This window comes from Hippocampus comes, unplaced genomic scaffold (genome assembly GCF_001891065.2).
Source record: "Hippocampus comes isolate QL1 unplaced genomic scaffold, H_comes_QL1_v1.1 scaffold7, whole genome shotgun sequence".
NCBI classification, from domain to species: domain Eukaryota; kingdom Metazoa; phylum Chordata; class Actinopteri; order Syngnathiformes; family Syngnathidae; genus Hippocampus; species Hippocampus comes.
In genome coordinates, this window is record NW_017842060.1 from 5,466,995 (window position 1) to 5,486,012 (window position 19,018).

The 19,018-nt window shown below is 43.8% G+C and overlaps 3 protein-coding genes across 5 annotated transcripts in view; 1 reads left to right on the plus strand and 2 right to left on the minus strand.

Moving 5' to 3' along the window:
• Positions 1 to 308: 308 nt before the first annotated feature.
• gpr108 (G protein-coupled receptor 108) lies at positions 309 to 9,696 on the minus strand. The gene is made up of 18 exons (XM_019861773.1): positions 9,101 to 9,696; positions 8,119 to 8,238; positions 7,914 to 7,964; positions 6,642 to 6,733; positions 6,483 to 6,562; positions 5,568 to 5,746; positions 5,434 to 5,496; positions 5,246 to 5,347; positions 5,036 to 5,169; positions 4,877 to 4,952; positions 3,973 to 4,046; positions 3,773 to 3,890; positions 3,556 to 3,686; positions 2,895 to 2,938; positions 2,762 to 2,811; positions 2,597 to 2,680; positions 2,394 to 2,515; positions 309 to 1,384 (listed from the first exon to the last, which is right to left on the minus strand). Exons 1-18 carry the CDS (start codon positions 9,194 to 9,196, stop codon positions 1,297 to 1,299), a joined length of 1,704 nt encoding a protein of 567 aa, XP_019717332.1. The 5' UTR covers positions 9,197 to 9,696; the 3' UTR covers positions 309 to 1,296.
• A 1,382-nt stretch (positions 9,697 to 11,078) lies between these two features.
• On the plus strand, positions 11,079 to 16,703 carry LOC109511044 (intercellular adhesion molecule 1-like). 2 transcript variants are annotated; one of them, XM_019861780.1, is made up of 7 exons: positions 11,079 to 11,306; positions 13,198 to 13,284; positions 13,363 to 13,438; positions 13,522 to 13,660; positions 14,342 to 14,671; positions 15,860 to 16,090; positions 16,162 to 16,703. In XM_019861780.1, exons 1-7 carry the CDS (start codon positions 11,245 to 11,247, stop codon positions 16,230 to 16,232), a joined length of 996 nt encoding a protein of 331 aa, XP_019717339.1. In that variant the 5' UTR covers positions 11,079 to 11,244; the 3' UTR covers positions 16,233 to 16,703. The 2 variants fall into 2 exon arrangements, with proteins under 2 accessions (XP_019717339.1, XP_019717338.1); XM_019861779.1 differs by having other exon boundaries at positions 11,083 to 11,306; positions 13,110 to 13,284.
• ubn1 (ubinuclein 1) overlaps positions 11,846 to 19,018 on the minus strand; it is an 11,040-nt gene continuing 3,867 nt past the window's right edge. The window contains exons 9-13 of one of the 2 annotated variants that reach the window (XM_019861772.1): positions 18,838 to 18,962; positions 18,633 to 18,749; positions 18,198 to 18,341; positions 18,067 to 18,117; positions 11,846 to 12,271 (exon numbers count right to left, since the gene is read on the minus strand). In XM_019861772.1, coding sequence (XP_019717331.1) covers positions 12,244 to 12,271; positions 18,067 to 18,117; positions 18,198 to 18,341; positions 18,633 to 18,749; positions 18,838 to 18,962 — 465 coding nt within the window. In that variant the 3' untranslated portion in view covers positions 11,846 to 12,243. Of the gene's footprint in view, positions 12,272 to 18,066; positions 18,342 to 18,632; positions 18,750 to 18,837; positions 18,963 to 19,018 lie in introns of those variants that run through there. The other variant, XM_019861771.1, reaches the window with a different exon arrangement.

The following is a 19,018-nucleotide window of genomic DNA, read 5'->3' on the forward strand; positions in this document are numbered from 1 at the left end:
TGTTGAGCAATTTAAAGTGTTTAATCATTTTAAAAAGGCTACGTTGCCAACATTAGCCGGTTTGTCATGCCAATGCTTTACTTAGATTTGGCAGACTTTTTTTTTAAGCTCATGGGAAGTCAGTCAACAACTTTTTTCATGTTTGACAGAGCACGTGCGAGTGGAATGCCGGTTTTTATCTATCTCAGCAGGCAGCCATTTTGATAGCCAAGTAGGACATTTTGTTCAAAAAAAAAAAAAAATCGACTTCGCTTTTAATAATTCCAACATACTGTCCATAACACTCGACGTGAATTGAGCTCCGTAAGACAAGTTGAGAGGTGACATGTCCAGAACACCATCTTTATTATGACAGGTAACAGTTTGGGAGGGGAAGGAAAGAAAAAAATAAAACTTCAGTAAAGTTTATTAATATTTTACCATCAATAGAGTCCTCACACAAAGCAAACAAGTGTGCACTGGAGCGTGTGCGGGGTCACGTCGGTCGTCCTGAAGTGCACTTTCACTATTTCAAAGTCACTGAAAGAACACGCAAGTTTTTTTTTCTTTTCCTGAAACGGTTGCGAGGGCTCTGTGTGTCTCATTATTTACACTCACTACACACTTTTCCTTTCCAAGAAATTGTCAATACTTAGTAAAATAGGCATCATATCCAGAATAGCAGGCTAAAAAAAACAAAAAACAAAAGCAGACAAAAGCAATATGGTCATTTTTCAGAGTGGCACCAAATTGAGAGGGGTCAGGGGTGGGAGACCAACAACGAAAATGCTGTTGGTTGTGTGATCAAAAATTGGGCTCACCTTGAGAACAGAATGCCGAACCAGACCAATGAGCAAATCTACTGAAATATACAACCTCAAACATGTCCAAAACTGAACATGTTGCAATTGGCCAAAATAAAAAAAGAAATAAAGGGTGGGTGGGTGGGCGGGGGACCTGAGCATGTGAGCGAGGGGTGGGGTTGGGGCTTCCTGTGTTCTCAGGACCTGCACACGCACTAGAGAGGAAGGCTGATGCACAAGTACCATGTTAAAGAGAAAACAACACACACACATCCGAAAAGCTAAAATGGTCTTTGGAGAAAGAGCGAGGTCAGGCCTCTCGTTCGTCCGTCCGTTTGTGTTTGTCCAAATACACAAAAAAGTCTGTTTGCATAGCCAGGCAGTGGGAAGGAGCATCTGAAAAAGGGGAGCCCGTGGCAGTGGTTGGTGAAGAAGCCTCGGTCCATGTGTGTGCGTGCCACTGGTCAGGTGACACTCCTCCCCAAATGAAAGCCCTGCACCCCCTCCCACCCGCTCACAAGGTGGCCTCCTTCTGCCGCTCGCGTCCGTTCGACGTCTTCTTGACTTTGGAAATGCCCTCCAGGGCGCCCGACTCCGTCACGCTGCACACAGGCAAAATCAAGTCAGTCTTTCCGAATATGAACTCGTTCTTTGCCGTTGATGGCTTTTGATGTTAAAGATCCATTTGGACTGGGTTGGGAGTTTGTAAGTTAAAGACACCTGCACAATGGCGTTACATCCCCATACAGACCGCCGCCAAGCCCTTTATTTGCCGTGCATTGCGAATGTATTCACACCGCTTCACTTTTTTTTTTTTGCATGCAGATTCTGTTACAGCCTAAATGCCAAATGGATCGTGTTTTTCTGTCAAATTTCTACACACGCCACCTCATAATGACCGCGTGAAAGTGGCCACTTCCGGTCCAAACTGATGAGTCTTGTGAGACGCCCAAAGAAGGAATCATCCAAATTGCCAGTAGATGACGCCGCCGTGCCATCAACGGACCAACACTGACCACGCACGAAAGGCTTGCGCTGCTCTCACGACATAGACAAACAGATTTCAGGGTAGACTAGAGCAGGCTAAAAAGAAAACGGACGGAGAGATGTGGCAGCCAAGTAATAGGAGAGAGTCCCTTCAAATGTAAGGGAAAACACGGACGTTAGCTTAGCATCTGCTGTAGTTTTGTTTCAAAGGAGCATTTTTTGACACATTTGTCGACCATACTATTTTTGCTATAGGATAGTTTTGGGGTTTTTTTGTAATTGTACAGCCCTTACCTGTGGAATCGAATCCTAACATAGGTGAAAAAAAAGGAAGCGCTAACACTGCGGTTCATGACCAGATGCACCCCATCCTCCGTCTCAAGCACCAGCAAGGTAAGTTTGGATAAACTTTTCAACATCCGAAACAGATGCCCGAGCCACCTCATTTTTTTTTAGCCTCGCTCTATGGGAGAGCCCCGACACCCAGCGGAGGAAACGCGTGTTCTTTCGGCCGGTCACAACCCGCAGCTCGTGATCAATTTAGAGTTGTTGCTCCTCGGCTTATATTAGACGCCATTAAGATTGTACACGTGCGTTTTGACAGTGGTGGTGACGCCGGCTTACATTTCATCCATCTCCTCGTCTTCTTCGTCCTGGGGCAACTGGAGGTAAGGATTGTTGGAGGCGGGCCGGAATTTGTAGCCCGTCATCACGAAGAAGACCAGAGTGGATACCTCCACCAGGAACTGAGGAAGGAGGATGAAGGCAAACGTTAAAAATACGACCATCACCATTTTCATTTGACCGCACTTGAATTTCAATGCTACCTCGTAGCACCACTGCCACTGGAAGGGCATGGTGACCTTGAGCAGGATGGCGATGATGCGGGTGAAGTAGATGTAACAAACAATCTGAAAGAGGAAGAAAATAAAATTAGGCACCCGGAGAGGAAAAAGACACACGCCGGAAACGATTTGAAGGCCAAATCCCACCATGACGTAGTAGTGACGGAAGAGCTTGAGCTTTTCCAAATTCATGGCGGCTGTGGAGGTCAAAGTCGAAGCCGTCATTCGCTTGACTGCAATTCACTTGACAGACTCATTTAATTGAATTAAAGACGCTCACCTTTTCCGTCCGTGCTCGAGGCCTCTTGGAGGTGACGGATGGACCTACAAAATAAATGTGCGGCATTTTCACGAGAGGGTTTTTAGTTTGACCCACTAAGTCTGAACAGTGATGTAGAAGGGTTCCCACTCTTCCACTTGCTTTTTATTTATGGACTTTTGAGGGCTAATTTAGCCAGTTTTAAAGAACTTTTTCTCCATTCAGCAGGGGATTCACGGTGGATTTAATGCCCGCTCAGCGATACGCGGGCTGAACAGAAAGCCACCTATCACCGAGCTGGTGTTCAAATCATTGTTGCCGAAGGAAGGGCACGTCTTTATTTTTAGGGGCAATCAGCTAACCCTTTATTTGACATACTGTATGTCAAATTTTCATTTTCCTACCTGTATTACAGGTAGGAAAATGAAAAAAAACTTGAATTCATTCTCAAATAAAGAAAAATTTAAATTTTGAAAATATAAAACTTCAATTTATTTTCGAATAAAATTTTTTTTAACAGATTTCCATTGATTTTAGAAGCTTTCCCTGAAAATTAAGAACATAATTTCACAACTTCTTTTTTTATGGATTTTTATGAACTTCAGGGACCCGTGGGAACCCTGCGTAGCAAGGCTCTGCTGTCGCATTGATTTCTTTGAAACGCAAGACGCCAGCGACTGACCAGACGACAGGGAACAGGATGGCGCCGCAGCAGATGAGGTCGACCAGGAAGAGGATCTCCTTCCACAGCGGGTACTCGCTGGAGCCTTCCTCTGTGGACTCGATGATGATGTAGGCCACGTTGGCCAGGCACTGCGCGTGTGTACGGACACACCAACGAGTCAACAACCAAAACGACTACAAAGGGGACTTTACGACGACGCAGTGATGAGTTTCACCTGCAGCGGGATGACAATCATGAAGATTTTCTTCTCCTTATCAGACAGGATGTACTTGACAAAAGCCCAGCCGGTGCCGATCAGGGCCAGCGTGATGAACAGCAGCGCCCCCTTGAGCCTGGGAAAGGTAGCGAGGAGAAAGCCGTGACGCGTCAACAAGACATTTGGACAAAAGCGGGAGAGGGAGACAGCGGGCTCACAGGTGAGTGATGTAATACATGACGGCCCAGCCTTCGATGGGGTGCCCCTCTGTGTTGATGAAGTGATAGTTGATCTGAAAGACAAAACCGAAGGTTGCAGGGGAAGAACTCGACGAAGGCCACCATGTACACACAATGGTAATCTCGGACCCAAATAGAGACAAGATGCATTAGTATACTATAAACTGCAGCATTCTCCTCCTCCTGGTTTTAATCCCCATTTGCACGCTATACCTCAACGTATCGACTGATGCTTGGTTTTAGTCATTTTAATAATTGATTGGGATTTTTGTCACATCTTCATGTTTTGAAGTGCTGTCTGTAGTGCTTTTGATGTTTTACCCTAAAGTAGTTTGAATCGTTTTGTACATGAATTGCGCAGCACAAATAAACTTACCTTGCCTAAAAATATGCAGCATTTGTCAAGTGGGGAGGGGGGGGAAAAAAACATCACTCTGTAATATGGAATCAAGTAAACTACAATGCCCAAACAACTGTTGGACCTTCCTTCTTCTGTATGGCCGTATAGTAATATTGAAATAAATACATTTGAAATAAACCTCGAAAGCTCATGTATGAAACTAATTGACATAGAAGAAAACTAACAACGGTATCGCTATAATTATAGTTTATCCAAGTTCGTTTTATAAACATTTCAATTTTTTTTTTTTTAAAAAGCAAGTTTACAATTTTTTTTTTCAAATTGTAAATATTTTGTTAGTTTCCATGAGCTAGAATAACCTTGAAATTCACAGAAAATTAGATCCCATAATCTTTTATTACTTAATACCAAAGTCATATCCAGTCCTGACTTTTTCAATGAATACCACCACTCATTTATGTGGGTATTTTTTGGGGGGCATGAAAATGGCCACAGGCAGTGCGCTCTGCGGTTTGGACTCACGCTGTGGAAAACTAGTGAGGTGGACTTGGTGAAGGCCAGCGCCGCCATCAGCCAGTGGATCTTAAACACGCTGTACCTGTCGACGCAACACAGCCAATGTTGGCGATCACCCCGGTGCAAACGTCAGGTGAGAGAACCGCCCGCAGTCACTTCCTGTACCTGTGCTTCATCAGCGTGTACACCCACGCCATGGCGGCGGCGAAGAAGACTCCGGCCATGCCGATGTAGAGGCGCGAGAGCGGGATTTCGGCCGCCGACAAGAAGCCTCCGGGGTTCTTCTCTGTCATCTCCAGCTGCGAATGAGGCGCCGAGGGTCAAGGGAGCGTGCGGGATGGCAATGGGTTTCACGAGAGGCGACTCAAAACTCACGGTGAAGGAGTACGGCCGGTTGATGCCGGGAGCCATGTTCTGGCAGTAGTAGAAGTTTAAGTTGTACAGGCCTTCGGCCAGCAGGCCCAAAAGGAGGTGAAACTGTGGAAGAGGAAGACGAGGAAGGGGAGGTGGTCAGGGCCAATCAAATGCAACGTCACCTGGTGATGTGTTGAAGGTGCTCTTACGTTGAAGGCGTACGTGTCATTAACTTTCTCCAAAGCTAGCGTCAGCTGTTTGGTGGACGCCAACTAAACGCAAACACGCGTTAAGAGCGTTTTTTGCAACCACGCCACGGACACACAAAGGAGTCATAAATCACCTGGAATTCAGTTGCCGTCTTTTCCGCCGTCTGATCTTCCTTCATCTGATTGACGGGCTCTGCATTTGTTTGCACCTTCGCCTCACCTGCTGTTTTCTCAGATATCTTATCACCGGCTTTCGTCTGCTCCGCCGGCTTAGCTGGAGTCCCAGCAGGAGCCTCTCGGCTGGACCGCTGACCTGAATCCCACAGAGATCCCACTTTGCAACTACTTGCACCCAGCAGTACATTTCTGTTTGCTTGAAGTCGTAAGCAGGTGAGCTTAAAGCCGACAAATAACACCCTTCGGTTTGTCGAGCAACCGTGGCAATAGGGCACTTAAAAAGCTGGCTCAAAACTGAATAGAAGACAAAGAAATACAGTGGAGTGCCTAAAACTCAAACATCAAAAAGTAGAACCTCAAATCGACTACTGTATTTTCCACACTAAAAGACGCACTGGATTATGAGGCTCACCTTCGATGAATGGCCTATTTTGTAATTGTTTTCATACGTTGGGCATTATAAGACGCAATCTACAATGCATCCACTAGATGGAGCTACGCTCAAGGAAACGCAAACAGAAATAACGATCAGATGTTGGTAAAATTTATTTAATAAAGCAGTGACACAGTTCACTTCACCAACAGCAAGTTCTAACATTGACTCATTAACGTTGAACTCTCTTGCCGCTGCTTCTTTTCCGTGTTCAACTGCGTAATAGATCACCTTAAATTTGAACTCTGCGTTGTCAGCATGTCTCGCGCAAGGAGCCATTTTGGGGGTCAAAATATTACCGTAATGACCATACGCAAGGCTCATCGGATTTTAATGTGCGCTGTGAACTTTTAAGAAAATGGAAGGCTTTTAGGTGCACCTTTTAGTGCAGAAAATATGGTAATCTAAAATGTAAGTGATGGTGAAAAAGGACACAGACCTTTCTCTTTGGTCTGCACATTGGCCTTCAGTTTGCCGGTCAAGACGTTGTCCTGATCTCCGAGGACACGCACTTTGACACTACACAAGCGAGAGCACGGACAACCTTAACAATCCGCTCACAATGACGCCCCGCACTCACGCCCGCGCCCACACCCACCTGAGACTGCCGATGTCAATGAGAAAGAGGATGAGGGGTTCATTGTTGGTTACTTTCGTGAGTGTGAGAGGGCACGACTCCGTCTCTTCAGCCTTTGAAATGAGGGGGTGGGGGGAGGATGTCAACAGATGAATCATCGTTAGATTATTACAGCTGTCTAATGACAACCATGCATGTCACGTTGCATAAAAGCTTTCTCCCAGGAAGAATGAGCAAAGTATTTCATAAAAACACACCACAAACCATTGATAATGCACCATACGGTGTGAGTGAATGGCTTTTTATAAATGGCATGTGAACAAAACAGCTGAGCGGTGATGTTCGCAACCTGAGCCCTTAGGGACTATGATGTCATTTTCAGTCGACAGCAAGGGACAGTTCAGGGTAAAACGGCTGCCCTGTTGAAATGGTCAAAACTGGGTCGATTTCTCTACTTAATTCATATTCCAAAAATGCATAATTCATCAGATGAACACATTTAGACCAGTGGGGGCACATAAAACATCCTGTTAAGACATTTTTGACTTGACTACTTCTTAAAGAACCCTGGTGCTCGTAGATTTGACTGTCACAGGTAATGAGTTCTCTCGACTTTGAGGGGAGGAGGAGGGAAAGAGACACTGCAACCACGGATGCCTTTTTGTTCTGGTGATTAAGGTGCCTAATGCCAGCGGGTACTTGTTAGCCCCAAGAAAAAACACGAGGAGCCCACGGGTCTGTTCTAAAAACAGCTCACCAGTTCACAGGCAAAGACATTGCAACTTGCTCAGAATTAAAAACAGAAGAAGAATGCGAACATTTTTTATTTACTGAATCAAACTTCGGTTTTCTTGATGTACCAAATATTATATTTCAAAAAATAAAATAGATTTGTGTTCAATGGGGAAAAGAATGGTTTTTAGTTACCCACATATTTTAACGAAGGACATTTCAGAACTCTAATTTGAATACGCAATATTTTTGCTCAGAGGTTGTCAGACCGTCCGATTCGAGTATTGACCCATGCCCAGCGTGATCCTTTCCTTTTTCATAAGCACTGTACAACTGTCCTTTCAAACTGAATACGCAAATATTTTTGTGGAATAGTCTTTTTCACACTGCCACATGAAACCGACATGTTAACTGTACAATACAAAATTGAGCTATTGCTGTTCCATTGACCACAGGATTAATTTGTCCCTAAATGACCTTGCAAAATTAAGTGGGGGGGGGGGTCCTTTTTCATCCAGTACCAATCAGATGAAAATGATGCGATGGGATCGGGGTACTCACCGTGTACGACAAAACTCCACTAACATGGGCCCTGGAGAAGCTGAACCCGACCTGAAATAAAAGCGAGAGAGAATGTGTTGTGAATCAAATGATGAAGACCGAGAGCACATGTGATTCATTTTCTCCCAATGCAAGAGAACATGTTGAACAAAATAGCCTTCCTTTGCAACTGTTGTTGAAGACAGCTCAACGTAAAGCTTCTTACCGGGTACGCGCTGTAGTTGACCAGCTGCTGCGGGAGGCGCAGCGAGTGGAGGTTCACATCCAGAGTGCCGTTAGCATAAAAGCCAAAAGTGTTGAGGTGGACGAAAAAACGAGTTTCATTCTGGCAATACACACACACACACACACACACACACACACACACACACACAATAAAATCACTTGTGACACACAAACAACTCCATGTCAGTCATTTTGTGTGTGCTCACTCTGGCTGGCGGAGAGGAAAAAAAAAAGTCAACCACAAAAATATGTCAACACAAAATTTTTGATCTCAAGTTTGCCCAGTACCATGTATGTTCCAGCATTTCAAATCTACAAACAACTGCACGTCTCTTTTAAGCTATTACGAATGACCCCACACAGTCCCCATCTTTCTAAACTCTTGTTCGACTAAATATAACTTTTAAAATGCAAAATGTAGAATAAATACTGAGCTGCTGACTATAGGCTGCGTTAATCAATTCATTTGGCTGTACATAGACGAAGATGCCGCACTCACGATTAAGGAATGGGGAACTTGGGGGTGATGAGCCGTCTAATGTTCATAGTTTCCATATTTGTAAATCATCCACCCACCCACCCCAAAAAAATTACATTTTATGACTGGGCTGTCTTAAAAGCAATAAAAATAGAAAGAAACGGCGCAAAATCGTGAGGTAAAACTGTAATAGACGAGGGTATGGTCACAAATGAAAATCTGCAATAGATTTAAGTCCGTAATAAGCAAACAGTGAAGTTGCGAGGGAACACTGTACATATAAAAAATAAATAAATACCACATTTTTAAATAAATAAGTTCGTTCATATATCAGGGTGTGTTCGCCGGCGTGTCATATGAATGTTCTATTATTAAAACAAACAGTTTTAGCTGAATAAAGCGAATTCGGCGGCTAAGCAACTCTGAAGGCGTGTTAACTACCCGAGCTAACGCGGCTGTGTTTCGCCGCCGTTTGCTGACTTACCTTCAGGGTGAGTTTGTGTATTCTTGCCTTACTACCGTCCAGAAGAAAGACGAGTAGTAATGCAGCCACGACACCAGCTCGGTGCGCTCCGGCCATATTTCCGCAGAAAGAGGAGCGACGCTACGAGCAAAAACGATGGACGGAGCGGCTGGCAGCCCCCCGGTTGCTAGCGGTCTCACAACAACACACCCGGGGCAATGTAGACCGATGGTTGCTGTCGAAATTAGAATCGAATCGCTTCGTGTTGTCAAACAAGCACCTATGGACTGATTTGCTGTGCTTTCATCGCGTCGACAAAGCAACGGCAACGTACGGCTGCTAGCATTTAGCAATTAGCTCATCTTGCTTCCTGGTGTTTGACTCACTATGCCAAACATTCAACAAGAAACGGGCGGCGACGTCATCAGTTCTCGTCACGTTTGACACGACGAAGCGACAAAACAAAACTGTGCTGTTAAATTGTCGACTGTGTATTTAATACACGTTTTTTCTTTCCTGAGAGACGATTGGTTTTTCTACTTGAAACGAAGGAATTTGATCCAGTCGGACCAGTATTTGTCATGTGACTCGCAGTGTTGACGACAGCAACTTCCGGCTCCACGTACCCTCGTTGCGATGGTTAATGACGTCACATAAGGATAACGAGTCTGACACGTGGAACCTACCCTATACGTCGCTCGCACGTGAAGTCACTTCCGCTATTGATTTTGTTACTTTTCATGAACCTTCTTGGGTGCACACCATTTGACATGTTGTATTTGTTTGCATAACATGCTCGGTTCCTCTTAAAATGATGCACCGTTGCTGTGTTATTGAGTGTTATTACAGTATATTACTTAGAGAGGAAAAAAGACCATATGCTCCAGGGCCTTGGAGACAGAAGAAAGGTCGAAAACACAACAACCTAAGTGGCTGACACACATATCTCATGCAGACCTCCATGAGCAATCCATTGTTTGGGCTCATGTGTGCAGCAATCACTTTCTGAGCGCTAAATTTGTTCACCTTTGAAACTGAAATGATATAAGAGACTATGACCACAGAAAATATATGTCTTATTAAATAAGACAAAACTGCAACCCGCTTATGTTTTGGATTCATGAGCAAGCTAGCTAGCTAGTACAACCTAGCTCGTCCAAGAGATGCGTTGGTGGAGGGAGACATTTAAAACTTGCAGGATAGGGACCCTCGAGGACCGGAGTTGGTGACCCCTGGTATAGAAAGTCACTTAAATCTTCCTCCCTCACCCCAGGAAAGGCTGGTCACACAAGTGCAACATTTTTTTTTTCTGTACGCATGCCACTGAGAAATTAGGTTCCCTAGACGCTCAAAATAGTCTCGAGTGATGGTTTTTAATATGGCCGCCTCATCAAATACAAAAAAAGTGGAAACAGAAAGGTGATTATCATCCAAACATCAAAACGAATGTTATATGAGTGGAAGAACTCACTTCTGTTAATTGAAGTCCAATTTGGTCATCAGTTTCTAAGAGGGGCTATTACGTGACCAGGGGGGCACTAACGAAAAGAGTCATATTGACAGAGTAGGTTTCAATTTTAATGATGTATCATTTCACAAGCTGATAATTATTGAACAATTATTTCAAATTGCGATATGGAATGGGGTTAACAATTTACGCTCATTGAAGAAGTGTACTGTATCGGAGTAATATTTTGACCTTCCCATATAATAAATGTAATCCAATTATACAGTACTTTAAATACCTCTCTTATTAGATCGTGTTTATCTATTGATCATTTTGGGAATTGGAATTTTCACACACAGGCTACTCTGGAGTTGCACGTCTTCTTGCCCAGTGTGCTGCTGCACTCGACACCATTATTCTTGACCCTCCCTTCCTTCCTCCCCCGATATACCAACAGAGAACGCCCATGGTGCCTTTGAGAGGCTAAAGCAAAGGAATTGCCTGATCATCAGCTTCACACACACACACACACACACACACACACACACACACACACACACACACACACACACACAGTCCCATAAAAGCCCGAAGTCCTCCAAAGTCTCACAGTAAGGTGTTGCTGCCTGCCAGGGTTACTGTATTTACGCTAATTATAGTTAGATGCTGTATTCCTGCAGCTGCCGCTTGAAAGACATCACCGGAGATACAGAAGTACATGAAAGATGTGTGCCCTAAGGTCGCTCAAGGTCACTCTGCTGCTTCACTTGTTTTGCTCAGGTAAGTGACATCAATAGGGGGGCTGGGACTCTGGGATGGCTACCATGAACAAAAACTGAAGATGTGAGAAGTCCAAAACTACAGAGAATGTATTGATTTGGATGTAAAAAGTAGAATACACTGAAAGACATTCACTAAGAAAACCACAGCATGCAAAGGAAATTACTGTAGTGTACAGTTGGGTAAATAAGGGGGCGATTTCAAATTGTACAAGAGTTTTTTTTTTGTAAATTGGTAATTTATCGATTCAAATAAATGTATTGAAATATTTACAGCATCTCTAGAGACATTACAGGACAAAATTCTTGAAAACTGTTTACAATGTATTTTCAGAACAATTATAAATTAGAATAGAACATTTGCACGACTTATTGTACTTGACTGATTTTTTTTCAATAATACAGTATATCTTTGTATTTTTAAACAATGATAACATCACAATGGATGTGAGGTTGAGGACCCAAATGTAGGGAAGTAGGGAGGCGAGGAGCACTAAGTTCCAAGTACTGAAACAAACAGACGAGCTAAAAGTCCCACTGAGAATTACAGACATCTTTTATTTGCAGTTATTACCTCAAAAGGTTGTATAAGAAAACATTAAGAATGGATCCTTGTGGGCCTTTCTTGCCATGAGAAACTTTTTGTCCACGTCCGTAGTGCCAGCCAACTGTTTTGTGCACAGCAGCACCTGAACAAATTATCGAGAGGATGTTTGTGGTGTGGAAAAGAGAAAAATGTTATTTGAGTCCCCGCAAAGTTTCTCGCCTGATTTATGTTTCCCAGAACCATAGGAAAACTGGAGGCACAAACAAAATCTCATACACAAGCAGAATCATCAGCATGAGGAGGGAGGAGAAGGCGCTCGGGGTCCAGTGGAACAATGGTAGTAGAAGAGAGGAGCCAGTTCTTTGGAGTTGGGCAGGGTGTCCTTCCTTCCTTAGAGGAACACATTGGGTGTATTCAGCCTGCAATAAAACAATGGCACACAATAGATCATCTAAAAAGAGTCCGATTTCACGAGATGGCAAAATTCAATTGACCTTTGTCTGCCTTGCGGAACAGTGACTCATATGTTGATTTTCAGCCACAATAGAAAACGAATTAGGCACGGGATTTTATTTCACTTTGAAACAAATGAGTACAGAAATGAAATGGCAACATACTGTCTCAGCTCCTCGTACGTGATAAAGAATAGAAGACTGTCAGGATGGTTACATGGTCTTGCGTGTTGCTGCACCTTTTGTGTTTAAATAGCCTTTGCTTAAAGCAGCTTAAAGCAACTGCTGTCCGATATCCTGGGACCCACATCTTCCTGTTTGTGAAAAGTCGCCACCTACTTCTATAAAATATGAACAAAAAAAGCTTTTTTGTTTGTTTAAAAATACATGTACAGCAAGTTATATTTTTCATTGTGGTTTCGAATGAATTTGACTATCCCGCCAGTAGCATATGGGTAGCTATGATACATGCTAGCCAAAGGTGGCGTTGTGCTGTTTTTTTTTTTTTTTACAGCGTAAGATAGTGGCTAACGCACGAGTAATATTTCCTATCGTTCACATAATATGTTTCATGTGGTTGGTAGATCTACTTTTCAGTCCCGACATATCAGTGGCTAAGTTTCCTGCCATCATATAGCTATCGAATCCAAAGTGTGCGCTTGCAAGTCCAAAAAACAAAATAACAACCCAGAAAAGATGCTTTGTATCATGAAAAATGCACAAGTCGTGTCACTCGCACGTCAAGGCACCACTGAACTTCCTCATTATTTTTCTTGTCCTTGTTCGACCTTCCCCCCTCTGACAGCTACCTCATCTCCTCTTTCCCTGCCGCCCTCCCAAATCTCTCCTCCCTTTCCCACAATGCTGCCCTCCTGGCCGTCCCCCTCGCTCAGCATCCCTCCAGTCGGCGGAGACCAGGAGGATTTGGTGGAAAGAGCCCGCTGCCCTCTCACCCTGTCCCCTTCCAGCCTGGTGGTCAGGTAGAGCCCGACTCCCAATTCTACACAATATTCACGGTAAACCAGGGGCCCAAAAGATCAATAATGAGTTTCCTTTAGGTTTGGAGATCCATTCCAAGTCAACTGCTCTGTGCCGATGAAGGGCTTTTCTCTGCTAGGATGGGAGGTCACACTGGTGAGAGCCATCAGCATTTCATCATGACCTATGCTGCAATTGGTAGTTGAACAGTTTTACGGACGTGCCTGATGGTATTCTAGGTGGCTCCAGAACCCACCATGAATAGCTTTCTGGTGTGGAGAGTGGAGCACATGACAGAGTGGGCTATTTCCCCCAGTTGCTATGCGGTGTCAGACATGGAAGGACCCTGTCATCTTCATCTCCCGGTCCTTGTTTACAGTAAGTTCAAATCAAAATCCTTCAAATGTACAGTACAAACATTAGACAAAATGGCTGCCACGTACCTAACCAATTTCCATGCAAACTTTGTTTATACAACCTACTGGGTGATACTCTTCTGCTCCAGCCCAACGGGGAAGTGGTTCTGAAACTTTATGGGGTCTTGGGCCCCCTACATATTAAACTACCAGAAGAAGAAGAGTCGTCACAAAAACCAAAAACATTGTTGTTGCAAACTCTTCTCCTTTACGTTCTACAAACACTCAACACAACCATTCGCTGGAATTAGCCGGGCAAGCTATCGTTCTGCTTCGTATTCCAATCATGACCCCACATGGCACGTAAGGATTGGCCAGCGGAACTGTTCAACAGGTTTAATATTTATGACTATCGGTCCAAATGGTGGTCTAAACAGATTGGAGATGAAAATTCAGTTTTTAACACATGACACACCATAATCACTCAGGATAATATTTCAGAGTCAATTGATCATCAAACCTTATCTGATTTTAACCCTTTCAGGGACAGCGGTTACTACAGTGGACAGCGTATCATGTTATCAGGTTACAGGGTGCATGAAAGGGCAGGCGATGGGGAAAGGTGGACAACGAGACCTTGTGTGAGGTCCGGGGTCAAACCGTTCAGACCGACTCTTCCATCTTTTGCTCCTGCTTTGCGCAGAGGCTCCAGACAGCGTGTCCCTCAGCTTCGTGAATCACACGGGCTCATTGTTGGAGCATCACCAGTATACTCTGTGGTGCACCGTCCACAACGTCGCCCCCGCTGGGAACCTCCTGGTGACCTTCTACAGAGGCCAAACCCAACTGGTTCAACGACATTCAAATGTGACGGAGAAGACACCGGTGACTGAGGTCTTCACGCTCGACATTGTGCCCAGAAGAGAGGACGATGGCAACGACTACTGGTGTGAGGCTGAGCTGCAACTGCACCCAACGGGGACACAGCAGCGTGTGGCGGTTGCATCGGAAAAAGTGACTACTACTGTCCTCTGTAAGTAAAACATAAAATATTTCGATACCAGCAATGAGGGTCAAAAGTCAAGACATAATACCACACATAGACATTCATTCGTTTTCATTGTCTAAATAAGGACACCACTTCTGCCACCATTTTCCATCAAACGTTTTGGAGCTTCAATCTATGTTGAGTTACCAACGTGGTCTCCAATTACATGTGTGACACCTGGGCCCACCACTATTTTTATAAAATTTCCCTTTCATCCGTTGCGCTAGATTGTTGACCCAATGCATTTAAAGTCCTCCAAACTCATTCTCTTTTCTCCCTGAGGCCTCACTCTTCCTCATCCAGTCTCTCGTTCACACACATAAATTTAGTTTTAATTCTGCTAATCCTCTCCTTTTCACCTTTCTAAATGTTCCCTCACCCGCTCTCACGTCATCTGCAAACCTCATCCATGGGTGATTTAAAACCCTGGAGAACCCACGGGGTCAAATTTGGCCCCTATAAATTCTGCTCCTCAAAAGCTAGCCTTAAATCCCAAAGGGTCAAATTTGGCCCTAATCGTAAATTAGGATTAAAGCATTAAATATTTGAAAAAAACAATTTGGTGTTCAGTGAACATATAGCAGTCATTTAATGTATAATTCATCATTTTCCAAAGAAGAAAAGGGTTCTTGGGTTCTCCAGGGTTAAGTCTAAGATCATCTGTCAGTCTATCCATCACTACAGTATTGAAAAGAGGAAGGGGCCTAGAGTTGAACCCTGATGCACCTTAAACCCCTCTATCACACCCTACAGCACAGCTCACCACTATCCTGCTGCACTCATACATGACCTCCAGTATTCTAACACCACCAACTCCAGATTACCTTTCCTTTGTACTGGGGGACAGATGAGAAAGCAACATACAAAATTAAATTATGGTGCAAGTAATGTAATGATAAAAGTAATGAAGGTGGGTTACAACTGGATTTTTGTTGGACAGTAATTAAAGTCAATACACTGACAAAGTAAAAGATTGACTCACTATTTATTTTGAACATGTTCATACGTTCACTTGTAGCTAGGGAGAATTTAAACAACTTGGGCCATGGCCAGGAAACAGCAGGTCAAGCCAGAGCCACAGTAATAAATCCAATAGCAACTGAAACAAAAAAGGAAAAAATTCCTGTTCCCGTTTTGCAGAATTGTGATTGACAAGCGCTCTCCTCCTCACAGTTGGCCCGCAACTGCTTTGTCCTGCAAAGCTTCAAGTCAAGATGGGCGAAAGCCTGCGCTGCGAGGTCCGAGGAAACCCCGAACCATCGGTCATCTGGCTCAAAGACGGCCGCCTGGTGACCCCACCCGCCCACTCGACGAGAGCACATGCGGGAAAATACACCGTGTTGGCCACGGGACTCTTTGGAGAGAGGAATGTGACAGTGGAGGTGGAGGTGGTCACTTGCAGAGGTATACTTGTTTACAGTACTTTACAATTGAGCATCACAAGTATTTAATATGTCAATGTCTTCCCTTCATAGGCACCACAAGCACGCCTAGAAGGCACTTCCTGCTGACAGCTCTGCTTGGACTGACCTTGAACTTGCTGTAAACCTTAACAATAACCCAATGGGGTTTGTGATTCAAGTCTCACTGCTGTTAAGACATTTCTTCTACTGAGAGGAACATTTGTCAGGGAGTTTTGTTTTCTCGTTTGGTCTCGTGTTCACATTGGGGTCTTTTATTGTCATTATAGCTCATACGATTTTTTTTTCTCCTAACTCTCGCTCCAGAGAACTTCTGTTCAGGTACTTCTACTACCCCAAAATTTCACTAGTCAAGTACTAAAAGTTAATTCATGTGTAAAAAAAATATGTCAAACTGTCAATCAATGTTTTGCTTCATGCTTTAAACTTACTCTTATGCATCCACAAGAATGCTTCGTAGCTGCGAGTGTTATGAGACACTTTAGATTTGACGAAAGACCAGTTACCATTTCTGAAAAGTTAGTTTTATATAATTAGAAAGAAAAAAAAATCTACATGTACATATGCGGATTCAACATATTTTTTATTCAATGTTTTTTTAAAAAAAAAAGCAGTATTTTCAACAAAAGGCTTTCAACTTTTTTTTAAGCTATGTCAAGGCTGTCAATGTTTGACTGCAGCTACCCGACCATCTCCATGGAAACACTCTTGGGGGAGGGGGGGCGTTAGTGACATCTAACATGAGCCGTTGAAAGAATATCTTGACTTACTTCATCCAAGCAAGACATGGAAAAGTTCAAACATTGACATCATCAGAGCCCATCCGTAGATCTGGGCCACAATCTGCAGGAGCACCCGTTGAGTCTTGCAGCACTTTTGGCAGGACCACGTGACACAGCAGGCCTGCTTCTGGAAAGGTGACTGGGCTGCACTGAGGAGGCGGTGGAGGCGGAAGCGGAGAGCCACCACTTGCCGCGCTCAAGCTCCATCGATGAAGAGAACTTTCGTATTTGGCGATAGCGGCCGCAAACACCTCATGGGGGGGTACCAGTGGGCCCAAGTGAGCCCGAGACTGGTCAGTGAGGATCACTGGTGGTTCATCACTGGGAGTTGGTGAAGAGTCTGAATCCAAGATAATCACGTCGGGATCCTCCATGGTCACGTAAGATGCATTTGAAGCTTCAACCACTGAATTTGCCTCACGAGCGTGTTCGACTTTGAGTGGCAGCGGTCCTATGTTTTGATCCAACACTGGTGGAGCAATGAATGACAGCTGCTTCTTTTCTGATCTGGATCTCTTTGTTCTGTTCACATATAAGGCAGAGTTTCATTGCGTGCTTTGACGGACGCTCTCAGAATTAGGGCCTGAATAAATCATCGGTTGTCTGACAGTTGTTTGTTTGAAATCGTCTTTCTTAAATCTATGACAAAATGAGGTGAACATTCCCACCATCCCCACAAAAAAAGACTCTGTTGTAAAGTTAAACAATTACTTAAAAGTGTACTGCGAGTATTATAAGGTTGCTTAAATACAACCAATGTAACCAAAAACACATTTGGATGCACTTTTTCTTGTATTTTTTTTCTTCTGACCAACACAGTCCACTCTGAGGACCAAGTGTGGCAAGGCTGCCTGTAATTCATTTATCATTGTCGTCGCAAGCATTAAGGGACCCCAAAAGAAGTTATTTAATTCATTATATTTTGTTTTCAATCACCGTAAAACCCAGTGAAAAACACTGTGTATTATAGGCTCCCCTCAAATCATGCAGTTTTGTTCTTTGTACTTGCGTAAAATACCCCACTTTTTTTTCCAGAAAAAAAAAAAGAGCATTTCCACAATTTTACAAGAATCGACCGATTAATAGATTATCAGAATTATATTCTGCCTAAAAAAAAAAAAAAAAATCCATAACTCTCAGGCCCAAGTCAGCATGACTGGACAGTTCAGGTACTCACGGAAACGTCAGCCGGAGGCCCAATATCTTCCTGCTCTCACTAAGCAGCACCCTGAGGGTACAGGCATCCTTAAATGCAACCAAGTAGACTCGATTGATGAATCCAAGAGAGCAGCGGCACTCATCTCATACCTGGACGGCATCCAGCCTTTGGGCCAGAGAGGCTTGATGTCCTTGACCAATACGGCCTTGAGGCACTCCTCCAGTTGCTGCCTCCCTTCACTCCTCTCTTCAAATACTGCAAGTTTTTCTCTCAGCACGTGACGCAGCAACTCCCTGTCGGCAGAATACAAGTTGACTTGATTAATTTTTGAACAGGTGTGCAGCACGTCCATTTTTATTAAATAGACATTTCCTTCATTCGCATACAGTTTCGGAGCACTGTGTTCACGTGTACCGTCAAATCACATTTTGCCTGATATCAATCAGTGTTGTCATTTCTCGATATCAGCTTCTTTTTGTGCCCAACAGATTAACCATTCATAACTTTGCTGCTGTGAATTGGGAATTTCTCCATTGCGAGACTAATAAAGGTTTTCTTATCTTATCTTATATTTATTTCATCACCTGATCTCCTCATTCCATTTGAACAACTTCTTTGGACCGCCTCCTCTTTTTGCCCCCTTCTCTTCCATATTGTTCCCGATGCCACCATGCCTGACGTCACTCCCATCCTCCATCATCCTGAAAACCAACATAACCATATTGTGCGTCAGCAGTACTAACAACAATTGGTGAATTAAACAAGAGGGATTTTTCGAACAGCGGTCACCTCAGGGTCTTAACTTGCTCATATTCTTGACAATGTTGGTTGAAACATGTAATCTGCTCGGGCATGGCTCGCCCGATGGCCTCCTTCAACTTCTGCATGGGATCCCCCATGTTTGAAAGGCCTTCCTTGGTGCCGGAAGAACAAAAAAAAAAAAAAAAAGACTCTTTTTTAAGAAAAAAAA

Excerpts from the sequence above, each read along its gene's own strand:
- LOC109511044 (XM_019861779.1), top strand. The coding sequence starts at position 11,252 with ATGTGTGCCCTAAGGTCGCTCAAGGTCACTCTGCTGCTTCACTTGTTT. Across the intron at positions 13,439-13,521 it reads TAGGATGGGAGGTCACACTG|GTGGCTCCAGAACCCACCAT; the intron begins GTGAGAGCCATC and ends ATGGTATTCTAG. Across the intron at positions 16,091-16,161 it reads GGAGGTGGTCACTTGCAGAG|GCACCACAAGCACGCCTAGA; the intron begins GTATACTTGTTT and ends TTCCCTTCATAG.
- gpr108 (XM_019861773.1), bottom strand. The coding sequence starts at position 9,196 with ATGGCCGGAGCGCACCGAGCTGGTGTCGTGGCTGCATTACTACTCGTC. Across the intron at positions 4,953-5,035 it reads TACACGCTGATGAAGCACAG|GTACAGCGTGTTTAAGATCC; the intron begins GTACAGGAAGTG and ends TTGCGTCGACAG. Across the intron at positions 4,047-4,876 it reads CCTCACTAGTTTTCCACAGC|ATCAACTATCACTTCATCAA; the intron begins GTGAGTCCAAAC and ends TTTGTCTTTCAG.